Source organism: Sphaerodactylus townsendi, linkage group LG01 (genome assembly GCF_021028975.2).
Source record: "Sphaerodactylus townsendi isolate TG3544 linkage group LG01, MPM_Stown_v2.3, whole genome shotgun sequence".
Taxonomy (NCBI): Eukaryota; Metazoa; Chordata; class Lepidosauria; order Squamata; family Sphaerodactylidae; genus Sphaerodactylus; species Sphaerodactylus townsendi.
The window spans coordinates 45,736,387-45,758,644 of NC_059425.1; the positions used below are offsets into that span (position 1 = coordinate 45,736,387).

A 22,258-nucleotide genomic window follows, 5' to 3' on the forward strand; every position below is an offset into this window, starting at 1 on the left:
GCCATCACCACCTCCTGTGGCAGCATATTCCAAACACCAAACACACGTTGCGTGAAGAAGTGTTTCCTTTTATTAGTTCTAATTCTTCCCCCCAGCATTTTCAATGAATGCCCCCTGGTTCTAGTATTGTGAGAAAGAGAGAAAAATTTCTCTCTGTCAACATTTTCTACCCCATGCATAATTTTATAGACTTCAATCATATCCCCCCTCAGACGTCTCCTCTCCAAACTAAAGAGTCCCAAACGCTGCAGCCTTTCCTCATAAGGAAGGTGCTGCAGTCCCTCAATCATCCTCGTCGCCCTTCTCTGCACTTTTTCTATCTCTTCAATATCCTTTTTGAGATGTGGCGACCAGTATTATGTAGATGTGGCGATCTAGTATTAGCAAGTTCAAATCTGACCTCTGTGACGAATAGCCAAAGTAGAAGTGGTGGTAATACATGCACTTGTTTTCACTGTGACATACACACACCAAGCTGAAGCTCCTAACAGTAAAAGGAGTGTGCAGGGTCCTTACCTCTGCTACACATACCATATACTTTACCTGCTCTCAGGGGATCAACGCACAATTGGATATTGCACTCTCATGATGGTATCATAATTGTTCACCTCCTGTCTTGTCTTGTACACAGAGAAACATCTAGAGGTGAATTACTGTGTGTGGATCCACATATTGTTCCACACAGTCTTCTCCACTCATGGTTTAGAAACAGAACAGAGCAGAGTCTGGAGTAATTGACTAAAGGTTCGGCATCTCTGTTCTGTATGCTTCTTGTACTGTTTTACACATACAAATTGGCACATCTCCCTGAAGAAGTGAACATGGCAAACATACATACAACTAGGGTTGCCAACCGTCAGGCGGCACTTATAGATCTCCCTCTATTTCAGTTGATTTCCAGATGACAGCAATCAGTTCCCCTGGAGAACTGGCTGCTTTGGAGGGTGGACAATTAAGGCCCATCACCCTGCTGATGTCTCTCCCCATCTCAAACCCCACCCTACCTAGGCCCCACCCCCGAAATCTCCAGGTGCTTCCCAACCTAGAGCTGGCATCCCAACATACAACTAACTCAGCCTCAACTCAGTTTAACAAACTTCTTGCCTAAGAGTTCAGCACCTTGACAGTTTCCAAAGTTTTGGTCTGATAGTCTCAAAGGCCTCACAAATGTTGATCTCACACAACAGGCCAAGTCTATTTGCAAAGAAGTTTTCCAACCCACTGTTCACCTGAAAGGTTTTCTCAAAGGATCTGTAGACCTAAATATTTATGAGACCATGTCTCAGCTGCCATCAGAGTTTGAGTTTGTTTATAGCATTAAATTGCCAGGTTGTGACAGGAACCAAGGCTATGCCAAGGGCTGCTAGATGAAGAATTCAGATCCATGTTCCCTAGAACTTTCATTCCAACCAAACAGTTCTTGCTTATAACTGAGCAAGTTTAAAAACCACGTTCTTAAAATGTTAGAGCCCTTCTGAGAAAATTGGTGCAAGTATTACGAATGCACATGAATGAAGCAGGACAACAGCCAACTATGTATTTTCAGTGGATTGTGAGAAAAGCCCCTATAAACTGTACACACCTAGGCTTCTCAACAAGATTGTAATCACAGCCTATAGAAAGTGATCATGTGGGGTTTATTGCCTCATCCTTTTTCTCATGCACATACAAACACCCAAGTCAGTGTGCCTACAAGGATCATTTTGTATTTACTAAGGAGTCACATGGAATGTATTGCAGCTCAAATGCTTTTTACATTATCTCAAGCATGTATGACAAGGTTGCTCTTATTCTTTTTGCATTATTGTAATATCCCTATTTCCTTGCCTATTAGGGCCAAAATACACAATACATGTAACACAAGCTGAGACACAAGTGCCTGCCTCAACTTGTATCACAAGTAGTATCCAACTCATCACACTCACATTGAAAGTTTTGCATTGTTCTGTGCAACTCCAGAGAGGGATGGAAGGCTCAAGGTTTCTCCTCTATGGCCCTTTCTCCACTTACCCTTTTCTGAGGGTTGCTGCGCGGGGTCATCAAAAGGCGCCCTTTGAAAGAGCGCCAGGAATGCCTCGCGCTGAGGGGCGCGACAGCAGCAGCGTCGGGGCGGCTGCGCTGTCGCTGCCCCTCTCAGTGGGGAGTGCCGAGGGACCCCGCGCTACTCTCCTCGAGTAGCGCGGGGCTTAAGGTAAGTGGGGAAAGGGCCTATACCATTTTCTCAAGCAATGACAGTGGGGGGTGGGAGGGCAGCATTTGTCCTTTCCTTGAAATCCATGTATCCATTTTATCTGATTGGCACCATCATTAAGTCAGCAGAATCTCTTCCATCTTATGTGTGTACATAAACATTTCAGAGCATACTACCATATTCTTTGCTTCCCATTTGATCAGAAGCTTTAGGGAGCAACAGATCTCTGGATAGTCCTCTTAAACACCCTCTATTATTCTGAAAGATGTCATAAGTAGATCTTTAATATCACACGTTTCCAGCAAGGCTCTGTTGAAGTACATAGTGCTCATATTTAAAGTTGCCCTGTAACAGATTTCAGAATATTACTTCTTATAGGGCAACACAGTACAATAAAAATGAGTCTTCACCCCATGGTGTTGCCAACTGTGTTTCAGGAAATGCCTAGTAATTTGGGTGTGGTGCCTGGGCAGGGTAGAGTTTGGGGAGGGATGGGAACTCAGTCGGGATATGGTGCCAGAGTCCACCCCCAGAAGCTATCATTTCCTCCAGGGGAGCTGACACCTGTTGTCTGGAGAGCAGGTGAAATTCCAGGAGATTGCCACCTGGAGTTTGGTAACCCTATCTGCCCTCACAACAGCTCTGCAAAGGCTGAGAGATTGCAACTGGGAACTTCATAAACCAGATCTCCCCAATACTCTACTGAATTTGAGTCAGTGGGGTTTATTTTTAAAAGGTCTAGCCTGTACTTAGTGCCTGCAAGATGGCTACCAATGTAAAGTAATATATCCACTGTATTGTCGAAGGCTTTCACAGCCGGAATCACTGGAGTGCTAGATTTCTTGGCTAAGGGACAGACTAAAATCTAGGTAATTTTTTCTCCTGACATCTTGCCTGCATCTGTGGCAGATGCAGGCAAAATGTCAGGAGAAAATGCTACTGGAACATGGTCATACAGCCCAGAAATCCCACAACACTCCAATATATCCACTGAACAAAACACTATAAAACAATGAAATGAAACAATGAAATGAAACTGCAATAAGGCAGTAACAACTAGAGACAACACAATATAAAAGCAGTGAAACAAATCAAGTATCAAATGTCTGGGAACATAAACATATCTTAAACTTAGTACCTAAGGAATGAATTAAAGGAGCCTTGAATCTCTGTAGGAGGAGAAATGCTACAAACAGCCATAACCCAAAATGCTACCCTCATCTGAAACGTCTGCAAGACCATACCAAGCCCCCAACAAACACCTTGGAACGTACAAAACAGGCTATCCTTCAGATACAAAAATTGTTGGCAGAGACAGCGATGTCTGTTGAAAGCATCACCTGTTGAATTTCTGCCTGTGCTATATCCACCCAAGGCGCCTGATAACTCTGACCTTGAACCACAGCCATCTTCCTTCTAAAGGTAAGTATATGCAAGAACCAGAAATGTAGGTTTTTCACTGTGCTTTTAGCAAAAGATAAAATGGCAAAGTATTGCCTGCAATGGAAATTAAGCTATAAGAACATCATCCTCTACTAGGACTCAGGAGCATACAAGTTGTAGAAGGCACAACAGCAGAGGCTATCAGGATGTTGGCAAGCCTATCCATTCCTTCAGACCTCCAAGTTTCAGCAGCCTTTTTTCTAGATGTTTCTTTCATTCAGCAAATCAGCAGTCTTTTTCCCAAGTCTTTTGCAAGTTTGTGCTGCGGGCTTTATTACCCGCTAAAGTAGTCGAGCACCTGCCAGCTCTTGAAATCAGAGCAACAAGCCGTGCTTTCACAGTAAGCCACATGCTCAGTGGACCTTGAAGATTCGTTTTAGTGCAGGCCACCAGTTCAGCTTAGTAATTAGCTGCCTGAATGCTACACACACCACCTGGATTTAAGGAAGCTGGCACAGTTAGCAGCAGAGTAACCTAGAGGGGGCCACTAACTGACCCTGCTCTGGTCAAAGAATAAGAGGAATCAATGGGCAAAAGAGTTCAAAAGCAGGAGTTCAGGTTGCCTAAATCAAATCTGCACCAGGAAAAATGACACACCTGCTCATTTAGCTTTTGTCGGTACTTCTTAAAAGAAAATAAGTTTGCCGGGATTTATTCACTGTTTATTCTAGCAAAGTTGTTTTAGGAGAAGAGATACAAGCAGATTGAAGATAGTGTTTTTGGAAGACAGATTCTATCCACAGAACTGAGCTATGGCTTTTTTGTTGTTGGTTTGTTTTTTAAAGTCATACTCACAAATTCAGGCAGAATGAGAACATCTGGAAAAGAAGCCAGGACATTGATGCCGCTGGGTAAGGAGGCAGAAGTTGTTGCTGAAGACATCTTGCTGGTTACTTTCCAGGCTCACTAAACAAGTCCTCACACTACAGCTCCAGGTTCTTCCTTCTGTGCTCTTGGGCAGGTAAGTTCTTACCTGTTCCAATATGTTAATACTGCCCGCCCTTCAGGGCAGGATCTCAGCTTAGGTGTGTCTGACCAGTTGGAAATACCTCTCTTGTGTTTCTGTGCCCTGGACTTCTCTGGTTTTTAATCGTCTCATATTGTGTTAAGTGCCTTGTTGTCATGCCTAGAAGGCAAATGCAGCAAACGTAATTAAAAATCCAAATTGCTTTGGTTTGGGTGCAGCGGCTATAGAGCTAAGATTATAGCGGGCCAACCTCCAGAGTGAATGAAGTCATGTTGTGCTAATTATTGACTTGTTTGTTCATTGTAAATGAACTTCTCTGGAATTCCAGAGCTATACCCCCTTCTGCTATGTGCCCAATATTAGTAAATAATATTGTTTTTATTGCTCAAGCACTCTGTCATGTCACAGGATAGCATACACTAAAGCTGAGATGGTTCTGTGAATGGACCTTAATAGCTGCCATTAGTATGAAGCAGAAACCAATCTGGATTAGGTAGCCTGTTTTCAAAAACCTTGTGCTGAGTGACTTTGAGAAAGTATAGGATTTCCTGAAAAGAAGCAACTTAAAAAAAAAAAAAAGGACTTGTACAACTCCAAGCATGTACAGAGTGAACAGGTCCTGAGATGATTTAAGTGGAATCTAGCATCCTGCACCTCAAGCCTTTACCTGACACATACTGTAAATTCAGTGTTTGGAACTTAATTTTAAGGGACACATGACCCAGATTTGGATTGTAGCACATGGGGAGAGCTTTCCCCTCGCCCTGAAACAGCCTCATGGACACTCTATTAGTCTAGCTCTCCTCCATAGTCCCAATCCAAACTAGGACCTTAGGCACCTGAAAATTAGGCTTTTAAGAATCCCTTGGAACTCAGAAGGAGACCTAGCAAGGGCCTCATTTTCAGTCTAAGACTGCAGTAACTCAAAGGAGCTGAGGGGGTAGACAAGGATTACAGCATGGCTGTCATCTTTCTCAAAGTAACTGCCCAGCAGAGGTTCAAACTGCCCTTCTCATTAGAGAGTTTTCATCATATCTTCCACAGTCTCTGTTTTAGTGAAAAGCAGCTGTGGTGGGAGAAGCAATGCTTGAATGTCACACAGTCACTCAGCCCCTCCACTGGCCTTCTGTCCCATTAGGGACCTGGTGCCTTTATATTTAGCTCTGTTCATTCCACCATAATCTGATTTGACATCATCTATTGGTTATCTCCAGATATCGCTGTGAAGCACAATCAGCTTGTGTTTGGTTACAGAAACTCTTTTAGATAAATGTGTATTCATAGGGCGGCTTCACACCTGGACTTTTGATCTTTCTTCTTTACACAGCACTCAGAGCCACCCTACACTTTTCATGAAGCCTTTGGCCAACATTTTCACCTTCTTCTCCCGTCAAAATTAAGCTTGAATATGTGCATAGGTTTCTGGGCATATTTCGAGGTGTTAGATGTGCCCTTTGACTCCACAGCCTGCCTTGCATCCAGCAGAGACGGCACATGTCCCTTGACCCATTGTCATCTCCTGGACTCATCTTGCTGCCCCCAAAGTCCTGAGCCAGCCTTGTGGGAGGGGAGACCTTAAAGAACTCTTTAACTGAAAATGTCAATAATGAAAACACCTCTTCTTTGAAAACTTCTTCAGTGGGGCAAATCCAGGTGGGGTGCCCGATGGCCCTTTCACTGTGTCAGGAAGTAAATGCAACAAATAAGTGTCCTCTTGTTCTTTAAATTCTGCCAAGGAAGCTCAGAATACTACTTCAGCTGGATGCACTAGAAACAAGACCTTTTATGAGAATGTCCCCAACACTGAAGAATTTAGCAGAGGGTTGTGTTGCTCAGTGGTTGAGCATCCCAGAAACCCCAGGTTTAATCCCAAACATTTACAGTTAAAGATCTGGTAGTCAGTGATGCAAGAAACTTCTGCCTGTTACTCTGGAAAGTTGCTGCCAGTCAGAGCATACAATAACAACACTGACAGAATGGTGGGCTGACTCAGTACAGGCCCATTTTTTCCCTCACTGGTCTCTTTCTGGAAACATTTGAGACTGGAATTTCATTACTATGAGCTGGATTCTTTTGTATGAGATGTATTATGTATGAGATGTATTATGACATTTTATTATGTTGCTTAATGTGAGGGCTTTATTGTTTAATGTCAATCTACAAATGACTTTGCAAGTCTTTTTGGATGAATCAACAAAATAAAAATGCTTTAAGTTAAATAAAAATGACTATGGGTTGTTTACAGACTAAACTGGCAATTTCCACCAACTCCTTCTTGCGGCAGTCCCTCTTTATATCATTCCTTAGGGTCCCTTGTCCCACAGTTTTACCCAAATTGGTCTGGTCTGTTCCCTGGTTAGTTGGGGAATTAGCTGGAGACAGTCCTGTGTTACAAGAGGCCAGGTGGGGTCTGTACCAGTTTACACAGAGGTTGCTCCCCTTAAAAATCCACACAAACCCAGGATTAATGAGAAGGTTTATAAATTTATTAAGGATTAAAAATAGTAAAATATACAAGCAAGATGCAAATGCACACACAGAGAGATTCAAGGAGGCTAGGATGTAGAGACAGGTGATCAATAGAGGGAACAGAAGGAGGTGTAGAGAAAAGGGCAATATTTACCAATCTAGAAGAGATCCAAGGAAGCGGGAGCTACATGAAAATGTTGGGCACAACATAACAAGATCCAAAGATGAATTGTCCTCTTTTCAGAGGGCTAGTTATAGGAAAAGTCAACCCTCTAGCTATGATTGGAGGAGCTATTTTCCAAAAACAAAGCAGAGTTCCATTCCCAGGCAGGAACAATGCTATGGAAAAAGACTGGATTGGATGAAGACCTGGGAGCATCCAAGTCTTGATGAGGTTTGGATTGCGCTGATGAGATTAAGATCAGGGCAATCAAAATCTGGATGAGCCTGGAGTATTGAAACAAAGGTTGACAGTTCTTTAATAACCAGCGGCCAATTTAGAAGTGATGCTGGGCCACTGTAAGAAGCCCATCTGCATGGCTAGCACTGTGTCAAAACCTGGAGCTGGTTACGTTAAATTAATGTTTGAGAGAGAGGTTCATGTAACTTAGCTGGTTCGCTGATAGAATCAGGATGTGGGGCATTTACAAGTTCTTTGTGAGTATGACTGGCAGCCCTCTGGGCCTCGGCTGGTGAAAAAACCCTCCCCTTTCCTGGGTGGTGTCTGACCCTTCCTGACTTCTGGGCTCAGGGGAGTGGTCAGGGGCTTTGAGCCTCTTAACTCACAGTTTGTCCTAGGGGAAGGCTGCTGTCCCTACAGCTTCTACCTCCTTGCCCTTCTTCCACTCCCGTCTCTCCTCTTCCTGCCTCTGACCCTGTGCTGTTAAACCTCTGCCTCCTTGGTCTTCTCTGTGCTCCTCCTCTCCTTCTCCAACCATTCCTTTCTTCCTCCACTCTGCTATGCTGCTCTTCTCCCATGCCTCTCCCCCTCTCTGGCTTTTATCCCTTCCCATCCCGGTGATAGCTCACCTCCCCAATTGGCATCCTGCCCCCTGCTGATGATGTGAGCCCATCCCGGTGCCAGGCTGCTCTTCTCAGGCCCCACCCCTCCTTGAGTCAGGCCTAAAGCCCTGCAGGCTGCCCAACTCGGTTCTGGGAGGCAGTGCCTTACCACATTGTTTGCAGCCTCCCCAGCTCCACAGACATCCTCCTGGCCACAGCTATTGTTGCGATGGCCAAGTTGGGCATGGCTGCTGACTGGGTGGCCCAGACTGTCTCTGCTGCAACTGATCCACCGGGGGGTGGGTGCGGGCTGCTATTTCTGGCCTCCTGGGTATCCCACGAATCCCTTTCCCATGCTGGGCTTGTCTTGCCCGCATGTGAGGGGGGGCAAGGGAGATCTGGGGTGAGGTGGCGTGAAGGATTAAATTATGAATGAGATGTACGAGATGTATTATAACTGGCGTTATGGTCTTTCCTGTGGGCCATCCATTGGAGGGACACATGATCAGTGACCAGCGTGAACTGTCACCCCTCAAGATAGAATCTTAATGTCCCAATGACCCACAGCTAGTGCTTCTAACTCAACAATGACATAGCCGCGCTCGGCCATCTGCAGTTTTCGACTGATATATAGTATGGGATGTTCCCAGACCTGGGATAAAACCGCCCAGAGGCTGTTGCTGGAGGCATCAACCTGTACTAAGAACGGCCAGCAAGGATCAGGGTTTTACAGCACCGGCGCCTGCAACAGCACACTTTTCAGGACGCAGAATGCTGCCTCTTGTTTGGGGCCCTACTTAAGCTTGTTGGGGCAGATTGTCTAAAAGAGGTCCATCAGTGGGGCGGCCCTACTGGCAAAGCAGGGCAGAAACTTGCCATAGTAGCCCACCAGCCCCAGGAACCGGCCCAGCTCGCACTTGGTGACCAGGGTGGGGCAACTGTCCAAGGCAGCCACTTTCTTGGGCTGGGTTGCAACACCTGATGGTCCACCACATACCCCAAATAGTGGGGGTCTTGGAAGCCAAGGTGGCTTTTTGCCGGGTTGACTGCAAGACCGGCCTCCTGCAGGGCTTGGAACACTTGGCGCAAGTGCTCCAGATGGGATTTCCATTTGAGCCTGTATATATGCCATTATAAAGGCCTGGCACCGCCTTAGCGCCGTGTCCACCAGCCACTGGAAGATTGCCACCACCCTGTGTAAATCAAATGGCATGACCCGGAATATGAAGAGACCTCATGAGGTGGCAAAGGCGGTCTTTTCTTTGTCCCCCTTATTCATGGGTACTTTCCAATACCCCTTTGTCAAATCCAGGGCTGACAGAAACCATGCTGTACCCAATTGGAATATGCATCAAATTGTGCCAGGGAGTTCACTTCCCTGTAGTCAATGCAAAATCGCACTGTCCCATCTGGTTTGGGAACCAGCACGATGGGGCTCCTCCTTGCACTCTTGGAAGGCTCTATTCCCCTCATGTCCAGCATCTTCTCTACCTCCTGATCTATAATCGCCCAACATTGTTGTGGGATGGGCTGCCAAGCACTCTGTGCCACCTGATGGGGCTCTGTCTGAATCTCATGACAGACACAGGTAGTCCTCCCCAATGTTTTTGTGAGCAGCCCGGGGAACTGTTGAAAGATGTTGGTCATCTCCTGCTGTTGACATGTGCTTAGTTACATGTATATCTGGGGGATGGTGTCCCCTTCCTCCCTTGGGGCCTATGGTTACTTCCACACAGGCAAGTCCAAGGGATCTAGTAGGAGTCCCGTCACTACTGGCCAGGAATGCCACCGTTTCAAATTGTTTATGTGTAGGGGCTTCCTTTGCCAGCATGTGGGACCACATTGGACTTTGTATGAAAGTGGGTCTAAGACATGGGTGACAGTATAGGGGCCACGCCAAAGGTCCACAACTTTTAGGGGAATTCATCAGCTAATCTTCTAATTGTGGGGCCCTTGAACACCTTTCAAGGTCTGTAGTAAGCTATGTATATGATTTCCTGAGATTACAACGAGACTTCCACTGGAGAAAATACCATGAGATTTTGGAAGTGGAGCCTAAAAGGGGCAAGATTCAGGGAGGGGAGGGACTAACAGGGTATAATGTCATAAATTCCACTTTCCAAAGCTGCCATTTCCTCTAAATGAACAGTTCTCTGTCTCCTGCAGCTCAGTTGTAAACCCAGGAGATCTCCTGGAGGTTGGGAGCCCTAACCAGGACCCATAAAGGATGTGAGGAAAATGTAACATATAATCAGGCCGTCTGAGTAGGGATTTAAACTTGACTCACCCCAGCCTTAGACCATGGATTCCTGCATCTCAAACCAGTTTTAAAGAAACAGGAGCAAGCAGACTGTTCCCCACCCCCACCCCCCACCCCATCCTGGCCAACCCTACATTTGAGCTTCATTTCATCTGGTATTTGCATCCTATATTTTCATAGTAACTCCAGATTTTTCAATTGGTGAGGCCTACTGTGAACTGTGCAGCTCTCACTTAGGTTCTGCCCTTGGCTCCCCTTCCTTCCCACCCCCATGCTAATAGTTTTTAGCTAGGCTAGGCTGGGCTGGTTGAGTGGGTTCAGGAGATTATAAATTTGGGTATCTGGCCAAAACATTCATGTTCACCCAGGCTTTTAATGGGATTTTATCTCTTCCTGGCTGTGTTCTCTCTCCACTGTCATGGTGTTTGCTTTTATATCTGCTGTTATGCTGATTTTATACTACTGTTTTTACTACCTACTGTTTTTTAAAGGCCATTTCCACATACACAGCTTACCACAGACCTTATGACTTGGAAACGTTTTCTGTGAAATCATTCCACACACCAACTTTCCCCCTGTTGTTTTGGGTTTTTTCCTCTTGTCTCCTCAAGTGCATTTATGCCACACAGGGCTTCTGAAAATGTATTTTTCCTGATGGTGCTGTGATGTTATCCGTGTCTCAGAGGAAAACCCTCCTTCCTGGGTTTTTCCCCCATTTGCACAGGCACACTAGTGTTACTGCACAGTTAACCTTTTGAAGAGGCCGTTCAAAAACATCTCAGCCTCAGTTTCTGCTATTGAGAACTATAACCCAAAATGGAAGCCCAAACATCATTAGTAGAAATACAAACACAAAATAATCAAATTTTTCAGCCAAATTAGATCTGCAGAAATGCATAACAAAATAAACCAGGGGACATCACAATTTAATGCATCAGATCAACAAGACAGCCTGATGGCTTTCTTTAAGAGCTCTTTGGTTTGTATTTTCCAGGCTGCCAGGGCAAAGAGTACCATCTTATAAGAGACACAAGAGTCAATATCAGATAATAATCACTGCTGTTTTAATTTTGTTTTTGAAATTTTGAAATTGTATGTTTACTCTATTATGTTGCTATCCATTTTAGACAGGTGGAAAGTGTGGAACATAATTCTTTTAAATAAATACAATGTACCCTTGGTGAAATGGCTCTTAGGTCACATATGTTATGGTCTCTGACTTCCTCCATGCCTGAATGATTGCCTCAGACTGAGGGTGGGCTTACACATTAAACACTGTTCTGTAATCTTGTTGTTTCCAAGTAATTTATTTTTAAAAAACCACCAGAATAAAACCTCCAGGGCTACAACTTCAAGGGAGGCACCAACACAGGAGAGAGCTGGCATTCAACCCTTTCACCTCACCCCAATTTCCCATCAAAGTCAACCCCATCATTGCTGCATGTTCATTCCTGCTAGAAAAAAATTCCCCCCAAAGAGGGTAAAAGCATCTCAGAGGTAGTTATTTTCAGAGGGGGAAAAATGGGCCAGGGTCATGGAACTACATTTGGTTCTGCCCTGGGAGTTTCTTCTATTAATAGAGGTAGTTAATGGTTAACTGAGACAAGGCTTATACTGGTTACATTTTTTGCTTGTTTTTCTTTTAACTCCATAACTGATAAAGCTGGATATACATCCGTATGGAGGTTTTGGCCCCAGAGTGGGAGATTCTTACATATGTGGAAGAGAACAGTGACACAAAAGTGCTGCCAACACTGCTTGGGATTCCAGCCCTCACTCAAAACATGACTAGCTGCAGCAATATAGAGTAGAAAGGTCTGGCATCAGGCTGCTCATATGACTACTTTTTAAAAAAAACTAAAAATTGGGTTGCTCCTTCAAGCTGCTTTCTCCATCACAAACCATTCGGGTCCCACCTGCTGCAGTTAATTGTACACTTTATCTCTTTCATCTGCATATTTGAGGTACTTCTACTGGGTCAACCACATTCCCTAGGACAGGAGGGGAGAGGCTCAGTCCCTGACCAGAGCCAGTAGGCACATTCCAGAGGGGGCAGCCATGTTAGATTGCTGCAGCCAAAACAATGAGTCTTGCAGCTAACAGATTTATGGTGGCATCAGTTTTCATGAGATTGGCAAAAGTTATTGCTGGACTGCATTTGTTAATCTTGATAAGGTGCCACAAGGCCATTTGTCATCGTGACCAGCAGGTTAACAGCCCATTGAAAACAACAACTATTACAACAACAATAATAATTAATTAATGTCCCAACTTGCTTTTGTCTTATACAGAATCAGATCTGTAGAAATGAGCAGCATGGTACCAGCCTAAACTATCACTTTAGATCAAATTGCTTCTCACACAGGCAGCTGGAGGGGCTGGTTCACAGAAGCTGGCAATGTGAGGCACTGCCCAGAGATCTCTGGGAGAAAGAACAGTGCAGGTGGTTTGTGCTGCAGATCCTGTTTCTTTCTCTCTTTTTTTTTTGTACATTCAGTTATGTGAAACAACATACAACTTAAAAAGCTTAAGTTGACTCTGAGTAGCCAGAGGCAGACATAATTGCTATAAGGATCTGATTGCAGTGTTTTACTTCATTTTTCAGCAGTGTGCTTTGTGATAGAATGTTCTATGTCAGTCATGAGGTGACACAAGGCATTTTGCCACCCAGCTGTCCAAAAGCATTGTGAGGTGGGGCAGAGGGGTCTTAAACCTCAGGTGCAACTTAAGAAGATAATCTGGCCTCTCCCTGCTGGAGCAAGTGAGGAGCTGGAGCCACCAGCTGGCTGGCTCTTCCGCTACCAACTGTCCACAGCCTCACCCCTCTACTCCTTCCCTCATTCGCCTAGGGAGAGAGCAGGGCTGCTGCAGTCACCTCTGCTCATACCAACCTTGCAGCGAGCCCCAAGACGGGCAAGTGAGAGGTGGTCGGGGCACACTGTTGGGCCTATTACTAGGCAAGCTGAGGGCAAGAGGAGGTGGCACTGCCATGGAGCCAGTTGCCAGGAGACACAGTACACAATTTGGGGTGAAGGGGGAGTGCTGGCCCTGCCACCCACCTACCTAGTGCAGCCTCTGCTGCTGCCATGGGTACCTCTGTGGTCCACTTCACTGTGCAGCTGGTCTCTCCAGTTTGCCTCCAGATTGGTCCCTCGCTGTACCCCTCACACTCCACTCGCCATCAGATTCCTCCCCCTTCTCACCAGGGCACACTGGTGTTGCATTGAAAGAACTGCTGGCAACCCCTCCCCCTCCCTTGGAAATCCCTCTGGGATCTGTTCCTCTTCCCCCCTCTCCCACCTCCTGGGAGTGTGAAGGATTTGGAGGCGAGAAGTCACAGCCAAAGCAACTGAAAGTGAGCCCACAGTCTGGGTCTGAACATTCCAGCGAGGTAACCACTAGTCTTTGAATATGAACCAGCCACCTATGATGAAGGTAGACTGCAAATAATTAAGGCCTGATGGAAGAAATTTGAGCTGGCTAATCATATTAATTGTGGTTGCTGTTGTGATTCAGGGCAGCTGTGTTTATGTCCTGGTACAGACAAAGAACTGTCTATCAACTACACTGAACAAGAAAGCCAGCTGGACACACACAAACACCCTGAATTCTGCCCCCTTCCCCATCCCGATAGTGATGGTTATGTTACCTGAAGTGGTGGGAAGTCTCTCCCTTTTAGAGTGGGGAAATAGCAGGAGCAGACTTTTGGCTTAGCTAGAGGTCATGGAAAACCTTGATTACTTATGTATACTGGAGTCAGCTTTTGCAAGAAACTTGCAGGAGAGTGAATAAAGTTTAACAATTTTATTTAGGGATACACAAGCAAACAATATTTATTTAGGGGCACACAAGCACACAATAAAAATCAAAGCAGCAGAACACACACTCAGTCCTAGGATATAAGCAGTTGTGAGGGGATAGGAATAGATGAGGAAATTGGGAAGTAAGGGTTATGGTCACCTGATCTGGAGCAGAATCACTGGCGTAATGACCATTGGGCAAGGTGGGCAGCTGCCCAGGGCATCACCTTGTGGGGGGCATCAAAATGCTGGGTTCGTTTTTGGGTATTTTTAGTGGTTTTCCATTTCTGTCCTGCAGGGGGCGCAGTTTTTAGGCTAGCGGCACCAAAATTTCAGCGAATCATCAGGAGACTGTCCTTATGCTACTCCCCAAGTTTGGTGAGGTTTGGTCCAGGGAGTCTAAAGTTATGGACTCCCAAAGGGGGTGCCCCATCCCCCATTGTTTCCAATGGGAGCTAATAGGAGATGGGGGGGCTTTCACAGTTTTGAGGGTCCATAACTTTGGCCCCCCTGAGCCAAACTGCACCAAACTTGGGGGGAATCATTAGGGCAGTCTCCTGATGAGACCCTGAAAGTTTTGAGACTGTGCCTTCAAAAATGTGCCCCCCAGCCTGCAAGTAAACCTTCCCATTGACAGCAATGCAGAAAACTCCAATGCACAAACAAAGATTCTTGGGCAAATTTCCCCAGGATGTTCCTGCAGGGAGGGCATTCTTGGATGTATCATCACCAAAATTTCAGAGTATCATCTGGAGACTGTCATGATGGCACCCCCAAGGTTTGGTGCAGTTTGGTTCAGGGGGTCCAAAGTTATGGACCCTCAAAAGGGTAGCCCCCATCTCCTTAGCAAAGAATGTGGGATGGGGTACCCCCTTTGAGGGTCCATATGTCTAAAACTGTGCCCCCTGAAGGCACCAATGTCCTGATGCAAAAAAAAATTGGTCGTGGTGGAGTGGCCGTCCATGGGGGGGGGCATCCAACTCAGGTTTTGCCCAGGGCTACAGTTTGCCCAGGGCTGCCTTGTTACGCCCCTGAGCAGAATTGTCTGATAAACAGAACTGAGCCACCTGCGCTTAGGTCTGGAAGAATGATGTATTATGGAATGATATTACAGACAGTGAGGTGTCCAGAGATACTGAACTCTGACTACTTGGAGAGGGGGCTTTTCATAAGGAAAAGGGGACCCTCAGGGTTATGCAGAGTAATCCCTATTCTCCTAGACTCCCAGGCAGAGTTCCTGCTTTTCTGGGGAAAGACAAGAGACACCAACTTTAATAGTTGGGTCATTGATCTAATGGACAATGACAATGTAAATGAGGTGGTTGTTAAAGGTATTAGAGGAAGAAACTTTAGTTAGTATAACACTAGGCAGGTAAGCACATGATCACATTCATTGTCTTCACTGGGGTGTATGATCCAGAGCTGAAGATGGGAACTCTCTTCAGGGCAAGGTCTTTGTGTTCACTTAATCCTGTCAGGAAGGATGTGTGAGAAGCATTGTTCTTTCTCCTTGGAGTGCCCTAAGCCAATGTGCTCCCATTTTGGCACTGCACTGCTAGGCACCCCAAGGATTTCTGAGGTGGGTAGAGATGCCACTGTGTTTACTGTGGAATGCACTACCTTGTGGTGTGGTGGAGTATCCTTCTTTAGAGGTTTTTTAAAGAGAGGCTGGATGGCCATCTGGAAGGAGTGCTTTGATTGCGTGTTCCTGCATTGCAGGGGGTTGGACGGACTTGATGACCTTTGGGGTTTTTCCAACTCTGTGATTCTAGACAAGGTCTCCTTGGTCCACCCTAGATCAGTCTGGCAACAGTCAGATGTATGATGGGACAGGGTTGATATTTTTAGGCAATATGGGGATCCTTTGGATACCCAATTTTTTCACCAGTGATAGTTTGTGTTTTTATTTATTATCGTTGTCGTTGTCGTTGTTGCTGTTGCTATTATTATTATTGTAGATTTCACAGCTGCCAGATCTTTAGCTGGTTGTTGGCCTTCATTACAATTCGAGCCTCGCCCAGAGGCCTAGGAAGTTGTAATGTATCGGCGTAGTATTCGTGCGGATCCCAGCAGGGCTGCCTTCTGAATTTGACAGATGTTAATTTTGTCAATTCGAAGATGTTTCAAGTGCTGCCCTAGTGTTTTTGGGATGGCGCCAAGCGTGCCGATTACCATTGGGATGACCTCAGCTGGTTTGTGCCATAGACGCTGAAGCTCGATTTTCAAATCGCAGTATCTAGTGACCTTCTCGTGTTCTTTTTCAATGACCCTGCTGTCACCGGGGACTGCTATGTCAATTATTATTATTATTATTATTATTATTATTATTATTATTATTATTATTATTATTATTATTATTATTATTATCATCATCATCATCATCATCATCTATATCTATCTATATCAAAAGCTAACCGTGTATGTGTTGATGACAGGGTACCTCAGTAACTGCTGGGCCAATTCCTCTGAAAATTCCCAGCCACTATAGTCAGTCAGGCGAGAGTGTTTTCAGATGTTCACATACCTGAAATTTCATACCTGGCCCAGGTAAAAACGCCTTTTTCCTGGCGCTCCCTGGTGAAGGACAGGGAGGGGCCTGTGTGTAACTGTCACCCTTAGAATGTTCGTGCCCTTAGAATGTTCATTCAGATGGCCAAAGATGAGAAGTGGAAACAGCACATAGGCAGTAACTCGAGTGGAAGTGAAACACATACACACACATACACACGAGGGAGAGGGGAGGAGGAGGAGGAGAAGAAGAAGAAGAAGAAGAAGAGGAAGAGGAGGAGGAGGAGTTTGGATTTATATCCCCCTTTCTCTCCTGTAGGAGACTCAAAGGGGCTGACAATCTCCTTGCCCTTCCCCCCTCACAACAAACACCCTGTGAGGTAGGTGGGACTGAGAGAGCTCCGAGAAGCTGTGACTAGCCCAAGGTCACCCAGCTGGCGTGTGTGGGAGTGCACAGGCTAATCTGAATTCCCCAGATAAGCCTCCACAGCTCAGGCGGCAGAACAGAGAATCAAACCCGGTTCCTTCAGATTAGATACACGAGCTCTTAACCTCCACTGCCACTGAGAGGGAGGGGTGGCATCAGAGATGGGATCCAGCAGTTTCTCACAGGTTCCCGAGAGTAGGTTACTAATTATTTGTGTGTGCCGAGAGGGGGTTACTAATGGGTGATTTTGTCACGTGATTTTTGCCTTAGTTACGCCCCTTCTCTCAGAAGTAGCGCGCAGAACTTGAAGCAGTCTAGCAGGAGGTGCACCAGCGTGCATGGCAGCCTGCGCCTGCGTGCATTCGTTTCCCACCCAAGGACCGGCACAGCGGCTGCGTCCTTGCCACAGCCCCTCCCAGTAATGCCCCGCCCCTGGAATGGCCGGCCAGGCCCCCGTCGTGCCCCGCTCAGCCCCATTGGCACTACGCCACAGTTTGAATCCCGCCACCATGGGAACCTGTTACTAAAATTTTTGGATCCCACTACTGGGTGGCATGCAAGGGAAGAGAGGGAGGGAGAGGAAAGGGACGGTGGGGGAGGCATGCAAGGGAAGAGAAGTGAGAGAGGGGAGACAGTGAGCTGTGGCATGCAAGGGAGGGGAGGCAGGGGGCCCAGCATCTTGATATGACCCACCTACCCTAGCAGAGGGAAAGGGAGGGAGGGGTGGCATGCAAAGGAAGAGAAGGGAGGGAGGGAAGAGAGTGAGGGGCGACTTGCAAGGGACGGGAGGGAGGGGCCAGGCACCCTAGATTCCCTGAATACTGCAGTTACAGTTGCTGATGAGAAAACCAGGCAACGCATTAATGCTGCAGGAGTAAGCTCAGTACAGCAACCATGACATACTTTGAATGGCCATGCGTCGCACCCAAGGTCAGGCCAGGGTTTCCTCTAGAAGGCGACACGTTCCATTGCCACCAACCAAACCCTTACTCCCCAGGTAAAGCGATCATGACCAGCCAGCCTGGAGTATGTGTGGGAGGGGTGCGCTTTCCATTCCCCCCTCCCAAGGAATGTGGACACACACATCAATGACATTCAGCACAGTATCAGGCTGGCGTGTTTGCATGAAGCATGTACCTGCTGGTCTCTACGTAATCTGATTTGCATTAAGCTACTGTCTCCCTTTCCCATTTCACCACAATAAGCCACAGCAACGCGTGGCCGGGCCACGCTAGTATATATATATAAAAATCTATCAATTCATTTTTTTGCTGACAGGTAATCTCCCAAACTACTGGACCGATCGCCTTGAAATTTTCACACAACGTCACATTCGCATGCGGCCAGGTTTCCATACTGTTTCCACACCTCCTGTTGTGTACATGTCACAACTGTGCCAGTTATTGTGCGTTGTACAGAGCCACCTGGGTGATGAAGTTGGAACCAGACAGTTCTGTTCACAAGCAACAGCGCCACATCTGCTGGCCACTCAAAGCAACACCCTCTCTGATACAAGGAAACCAAACCATGCCTTCCTCTTTGAAAAACCACTCCCTTATGGAGTGAAAGGGGTGGGCGGGCCATCTGCACATGGCCCACCCACCCTTGCAGAGGAAGGGGAAGCAGTGAGGGGAGGGTCCAGGGTTTGTTTGCTGGGACCAAGCAGTCTGAAATTTGAACACAACGTAGCTCATGCCTCCCAGCGTGTTTTATGCTAGATAATTCGCCTGCAAGGGAAGGGAGTGAAAGGGACAGGACCAGCCACCTGCACATGGCCCACTCACCCTAGCAGAGGAAGGGGAACGTTAGGGAGGGACCGGCCGGGTTGCCATGCAAGGGAATGGGAGAGAGGGAGGGAACCGAGGGGCCCCTTGCCCCTCCCCTGCAATCATTGTGCAATGACTCATGTTCGAACCGTTTGCTTCCCCTTTTCTTTCTTTTCCACTACACCAGACTCAGCCACAGAAACGCGTGGCTGGGCCTGCTAGTTATTATTATTATTGTATTGAAATTGATTTTGGAATTGGTGTTAAATTATGTCTGAAAGTCGCCCTGAGCCTGGCAGCATGCTGAAGATTCTAGATTCAGTCCCTGGCATCTCCAGTTAAAAGGACCAGGCAGTAGGTGATGTGAACCATGGACCATGGTCTGACTCTGTATAAGGCAGCTTTCCATGTTCATGTGCTGTCATGATAAATAGGTTAGCTCCCACATATACCATAATGAGCCCCTTGTAAGAAAGGTGGAACACATATACAGTAATCATAAACAATACGTCATGAAATAATAGCAAGCCCTCATGATCTCTTAAGGTCACTCTATCTCAAGTCTGATTTCAACTTGGCATTTCATTCTAGTATGCAGATACGTAAATATACATACCTGTCGCCTAGACTGAAAGTCACCTGCATATCATTCCGCCCACCTCCCTATGAAGAACTTCAGATAAGGTAAAGTGGGTGATCCTTCCTAACTGCAGTTTCTAAGTTTTTACAGGACATGCACCAATGTTTGAACTCATGTGACTTCACGCCTAAATGAAAAGCATATGTATTAATGTACTCGGATATCCACGCCTCAAGTTTTGTGTTGTAAAATGAGCATTTAGTCCTCATTCAAAGACCACAAAAATAACTTAAAGGAACCAATTTCAAATATTTAAAGAAAATGGCTCATATTTCTCAAAGGAACTGCAGCAATATGGGATGAAGCCAGAAAAGAGGTGATTCTATTCATTTTGAACAGAACCCTGCAGACACCCTGTGGCCAGCCTGGTCAATTACATGGCAGTAAAGTAGCACTGATGGAAATGGAAAGGGGGGGGTCTCAATTTGCTATGTGCCAGAAGAAAAAGAATAAATTTGAAAAGGGCTAATGGCGGGGGGGGGGGGGGAGGAGTGCTTTGAAAGCTAAGCCTTCTTAAGAGGCATTCAGGCCCCTCCCTTGAACGTTCTGCTTTCTTCCTGAGTTTTATATGTGGCCTCTCAGACTTAAGCTTCCAGATAACAGCATGGAATCATAATTCAGTGCATAATCAATGCAGTTCTAAAGAATTAAGCCTCTAGGCATTGCTAGTAAAGAAAGGGCACTCTGTAAAGAGCAACTTTCTCCACATTTGTTCAAATTAAGTTTTAAATGTTATCAATATATTTCACACTAAGTGAATTCAGCTTGTTATAAAGAGAGTTTTGCGCTGATTTTACTTTCTGTGTGCGTGTGTATAAAATTCTGTCAAGTCACATTTGACTTGTGGTGACCCTGGAGGGTTTTCAAGCTAACAGATGTTCAGAGGTGGTTTTCCATCACCTACCTCCACATCATGCCACTGGTGTTCCTTGGAGGTTTCCCATCCATATATTTGCCAGGGTTGAACCTGAGAGCCCAACGTCACCCAGCAAGCATCACAAATCTCTGGGCATGGGCAGTGTCTTTCGTGTGTTTTTTTCCTTGGTGAGCAGGGCAGGCAACAGAAGAGGGATATATTTCCTTGGAGAGATACCTGTTAGCAACAACTCCCTACAAAGCATGGAAGAATGGAACTAATTGGGTGGACTCTATGATTTACCATAAAGTTTGAGTAACTAACCATTGTCCTCTGTGGAATGGTTGCTGTGCACCTTGGATTTATGGGGAATTACACTGGATTGGATGAGTCTTTTTGATTAGTCATAAATTAACCTCTCACGGGATAGAACTTCCTAGGACCAGATTTAATAGTCCTGTTGTTAAGTTTGCCAGTTTTCTCTGCTTTCTACCTGTTTTCTAGCCATTTCTAAATGTACCACTCACAGAATGTGACAAGCCAATAGAGCACATCAAACAGGATTGCCAACAGGCCTAGAGAAAACATCTTGTCCCTTTAAAAGATGTTTAATATTGGGCAGCTGAAGCTGTTCATAGCATGGAGGACAATTGCATCATATAGTAAACAGCGATCCAATAAGCCTTGATTAAATAAATAGGACCTTTTTCACTGGGGCATTTGGTAACCTTAAAAGCAAATTCCATTATTCTACAGCATGCAAGTTCTAAGCAGTAACAATGCAGGCAAGTCAGTGAGATGGATGCATTCCTGTGTGTGTTTTTACTGGATCAACTACTAAAATGCTATAAGCTTTCCTAAGTTTGTATGCTTATGTGAATATGACAAAAATCTGAAAAGTTTACCTTAAGCTCATGCGTGACTTGAAGGGACCAAGGTTTCCCCCCCCCCCCATATTGGGTTCCCCACCTAGGACCCCTCCTCAGCGACCTTTGAGGAGTGCCTGGCTAGGCGGGTCCCTGGCCCAAAACACATCCGGCTGGCCTCTACTAGGGCAAGGGCCTTTATAGCCCTGGCCAGAGGTGGGATTCAGCAGGTTCTCACAGGTTCCCAAGAGTAGGTTACTAATTATTTGTGTGTGCCGAGAGGGGTTACTAATTGGTGATTTTGCCACGTGATTTTTGCCTTAGTTACACCCCTCCTCCCAGCAGTAGCGCGCAGAACTTGAAGCAGTCTAGCAGGAGGTGCACCAGCGTGCTTGGCAGCCTGCGCCTGCGTGCATTCGTTTCCTGCCCAAGGACTGGCACAGTGGCTGCGTCCTTGCCACAGCCCTGCCCAGGAATGCCCCACCCCGGAATGCCCGGCCATGCCCCGTTGTGCCCCGCCCAGCCCCATTGGCGCTACACCACAGTTTGAATTCCACCACCATGGGAACCTGTTACTAAAATTTTTGGATCCCACCACTGGCCCTGGCCCTCCTATGGTGGAACAGGCTCCCTAGAGAGACTTGTCAAGTTTCCGCAGGGCCTGTAAAACAGACCTGTTCTGCCAGGCATTTGGCCAGCCGGGCTGAATGTGGTTCCATTGCCCCAGCCTCCAGTGGGCTCAGGGGAGTGGGGTGGGGGGAGAGAAGGGAGGGTTGTCACCGCCATCTGAGTTTTATTCTGTATTTTATTCTGTTTTTTTAGAAGTATATTGTATTGGTTTTAAATATTATATTAAATAGTATACTGTGTTGTGTGCCGCCCTGAGCCCCTTGGGGGAGGGTGGCAAATAAATCTAAAATATAAATAAATAAAAAATAAAATAAGTATTACAACAGTCTTTCTCTGCTATACATACCTGGGCCTTGCAAGAGCGTTCGACTGATATCAGGAGCAGTTCCCTTGCTATGGCTTTATTGTTTTATTGCTATGGCTTTATTGATAG

General features: G+C 46.1%; 1 protein-coding gene across 1 annotated transcript in view; it reads right to left on the reverse strand.

Annotated features, from left to right (window-relative positions):
- The window catches only part of MAL (mal, T cell differentiation protein), a 39,459-nt gene extending 34,813 nt beyond the window's left edge, over positions 1–4,646 (reverse strand). The window contains exon 1 of the mRNA XM_048507911.1: positions 4,430–4,646. Within this exon, the coding sequence (XP_048363868.1) occupies positions 4,430–4,516 (87 nt within the window). The 5' untranslated portion in view covers positions 4,517–4,646. The remainder of the gene's footprint in view (positions 1–4,429) is intronic.
- Positions 4,647–22,258: the final 17,612 nt, after the last annotated feature.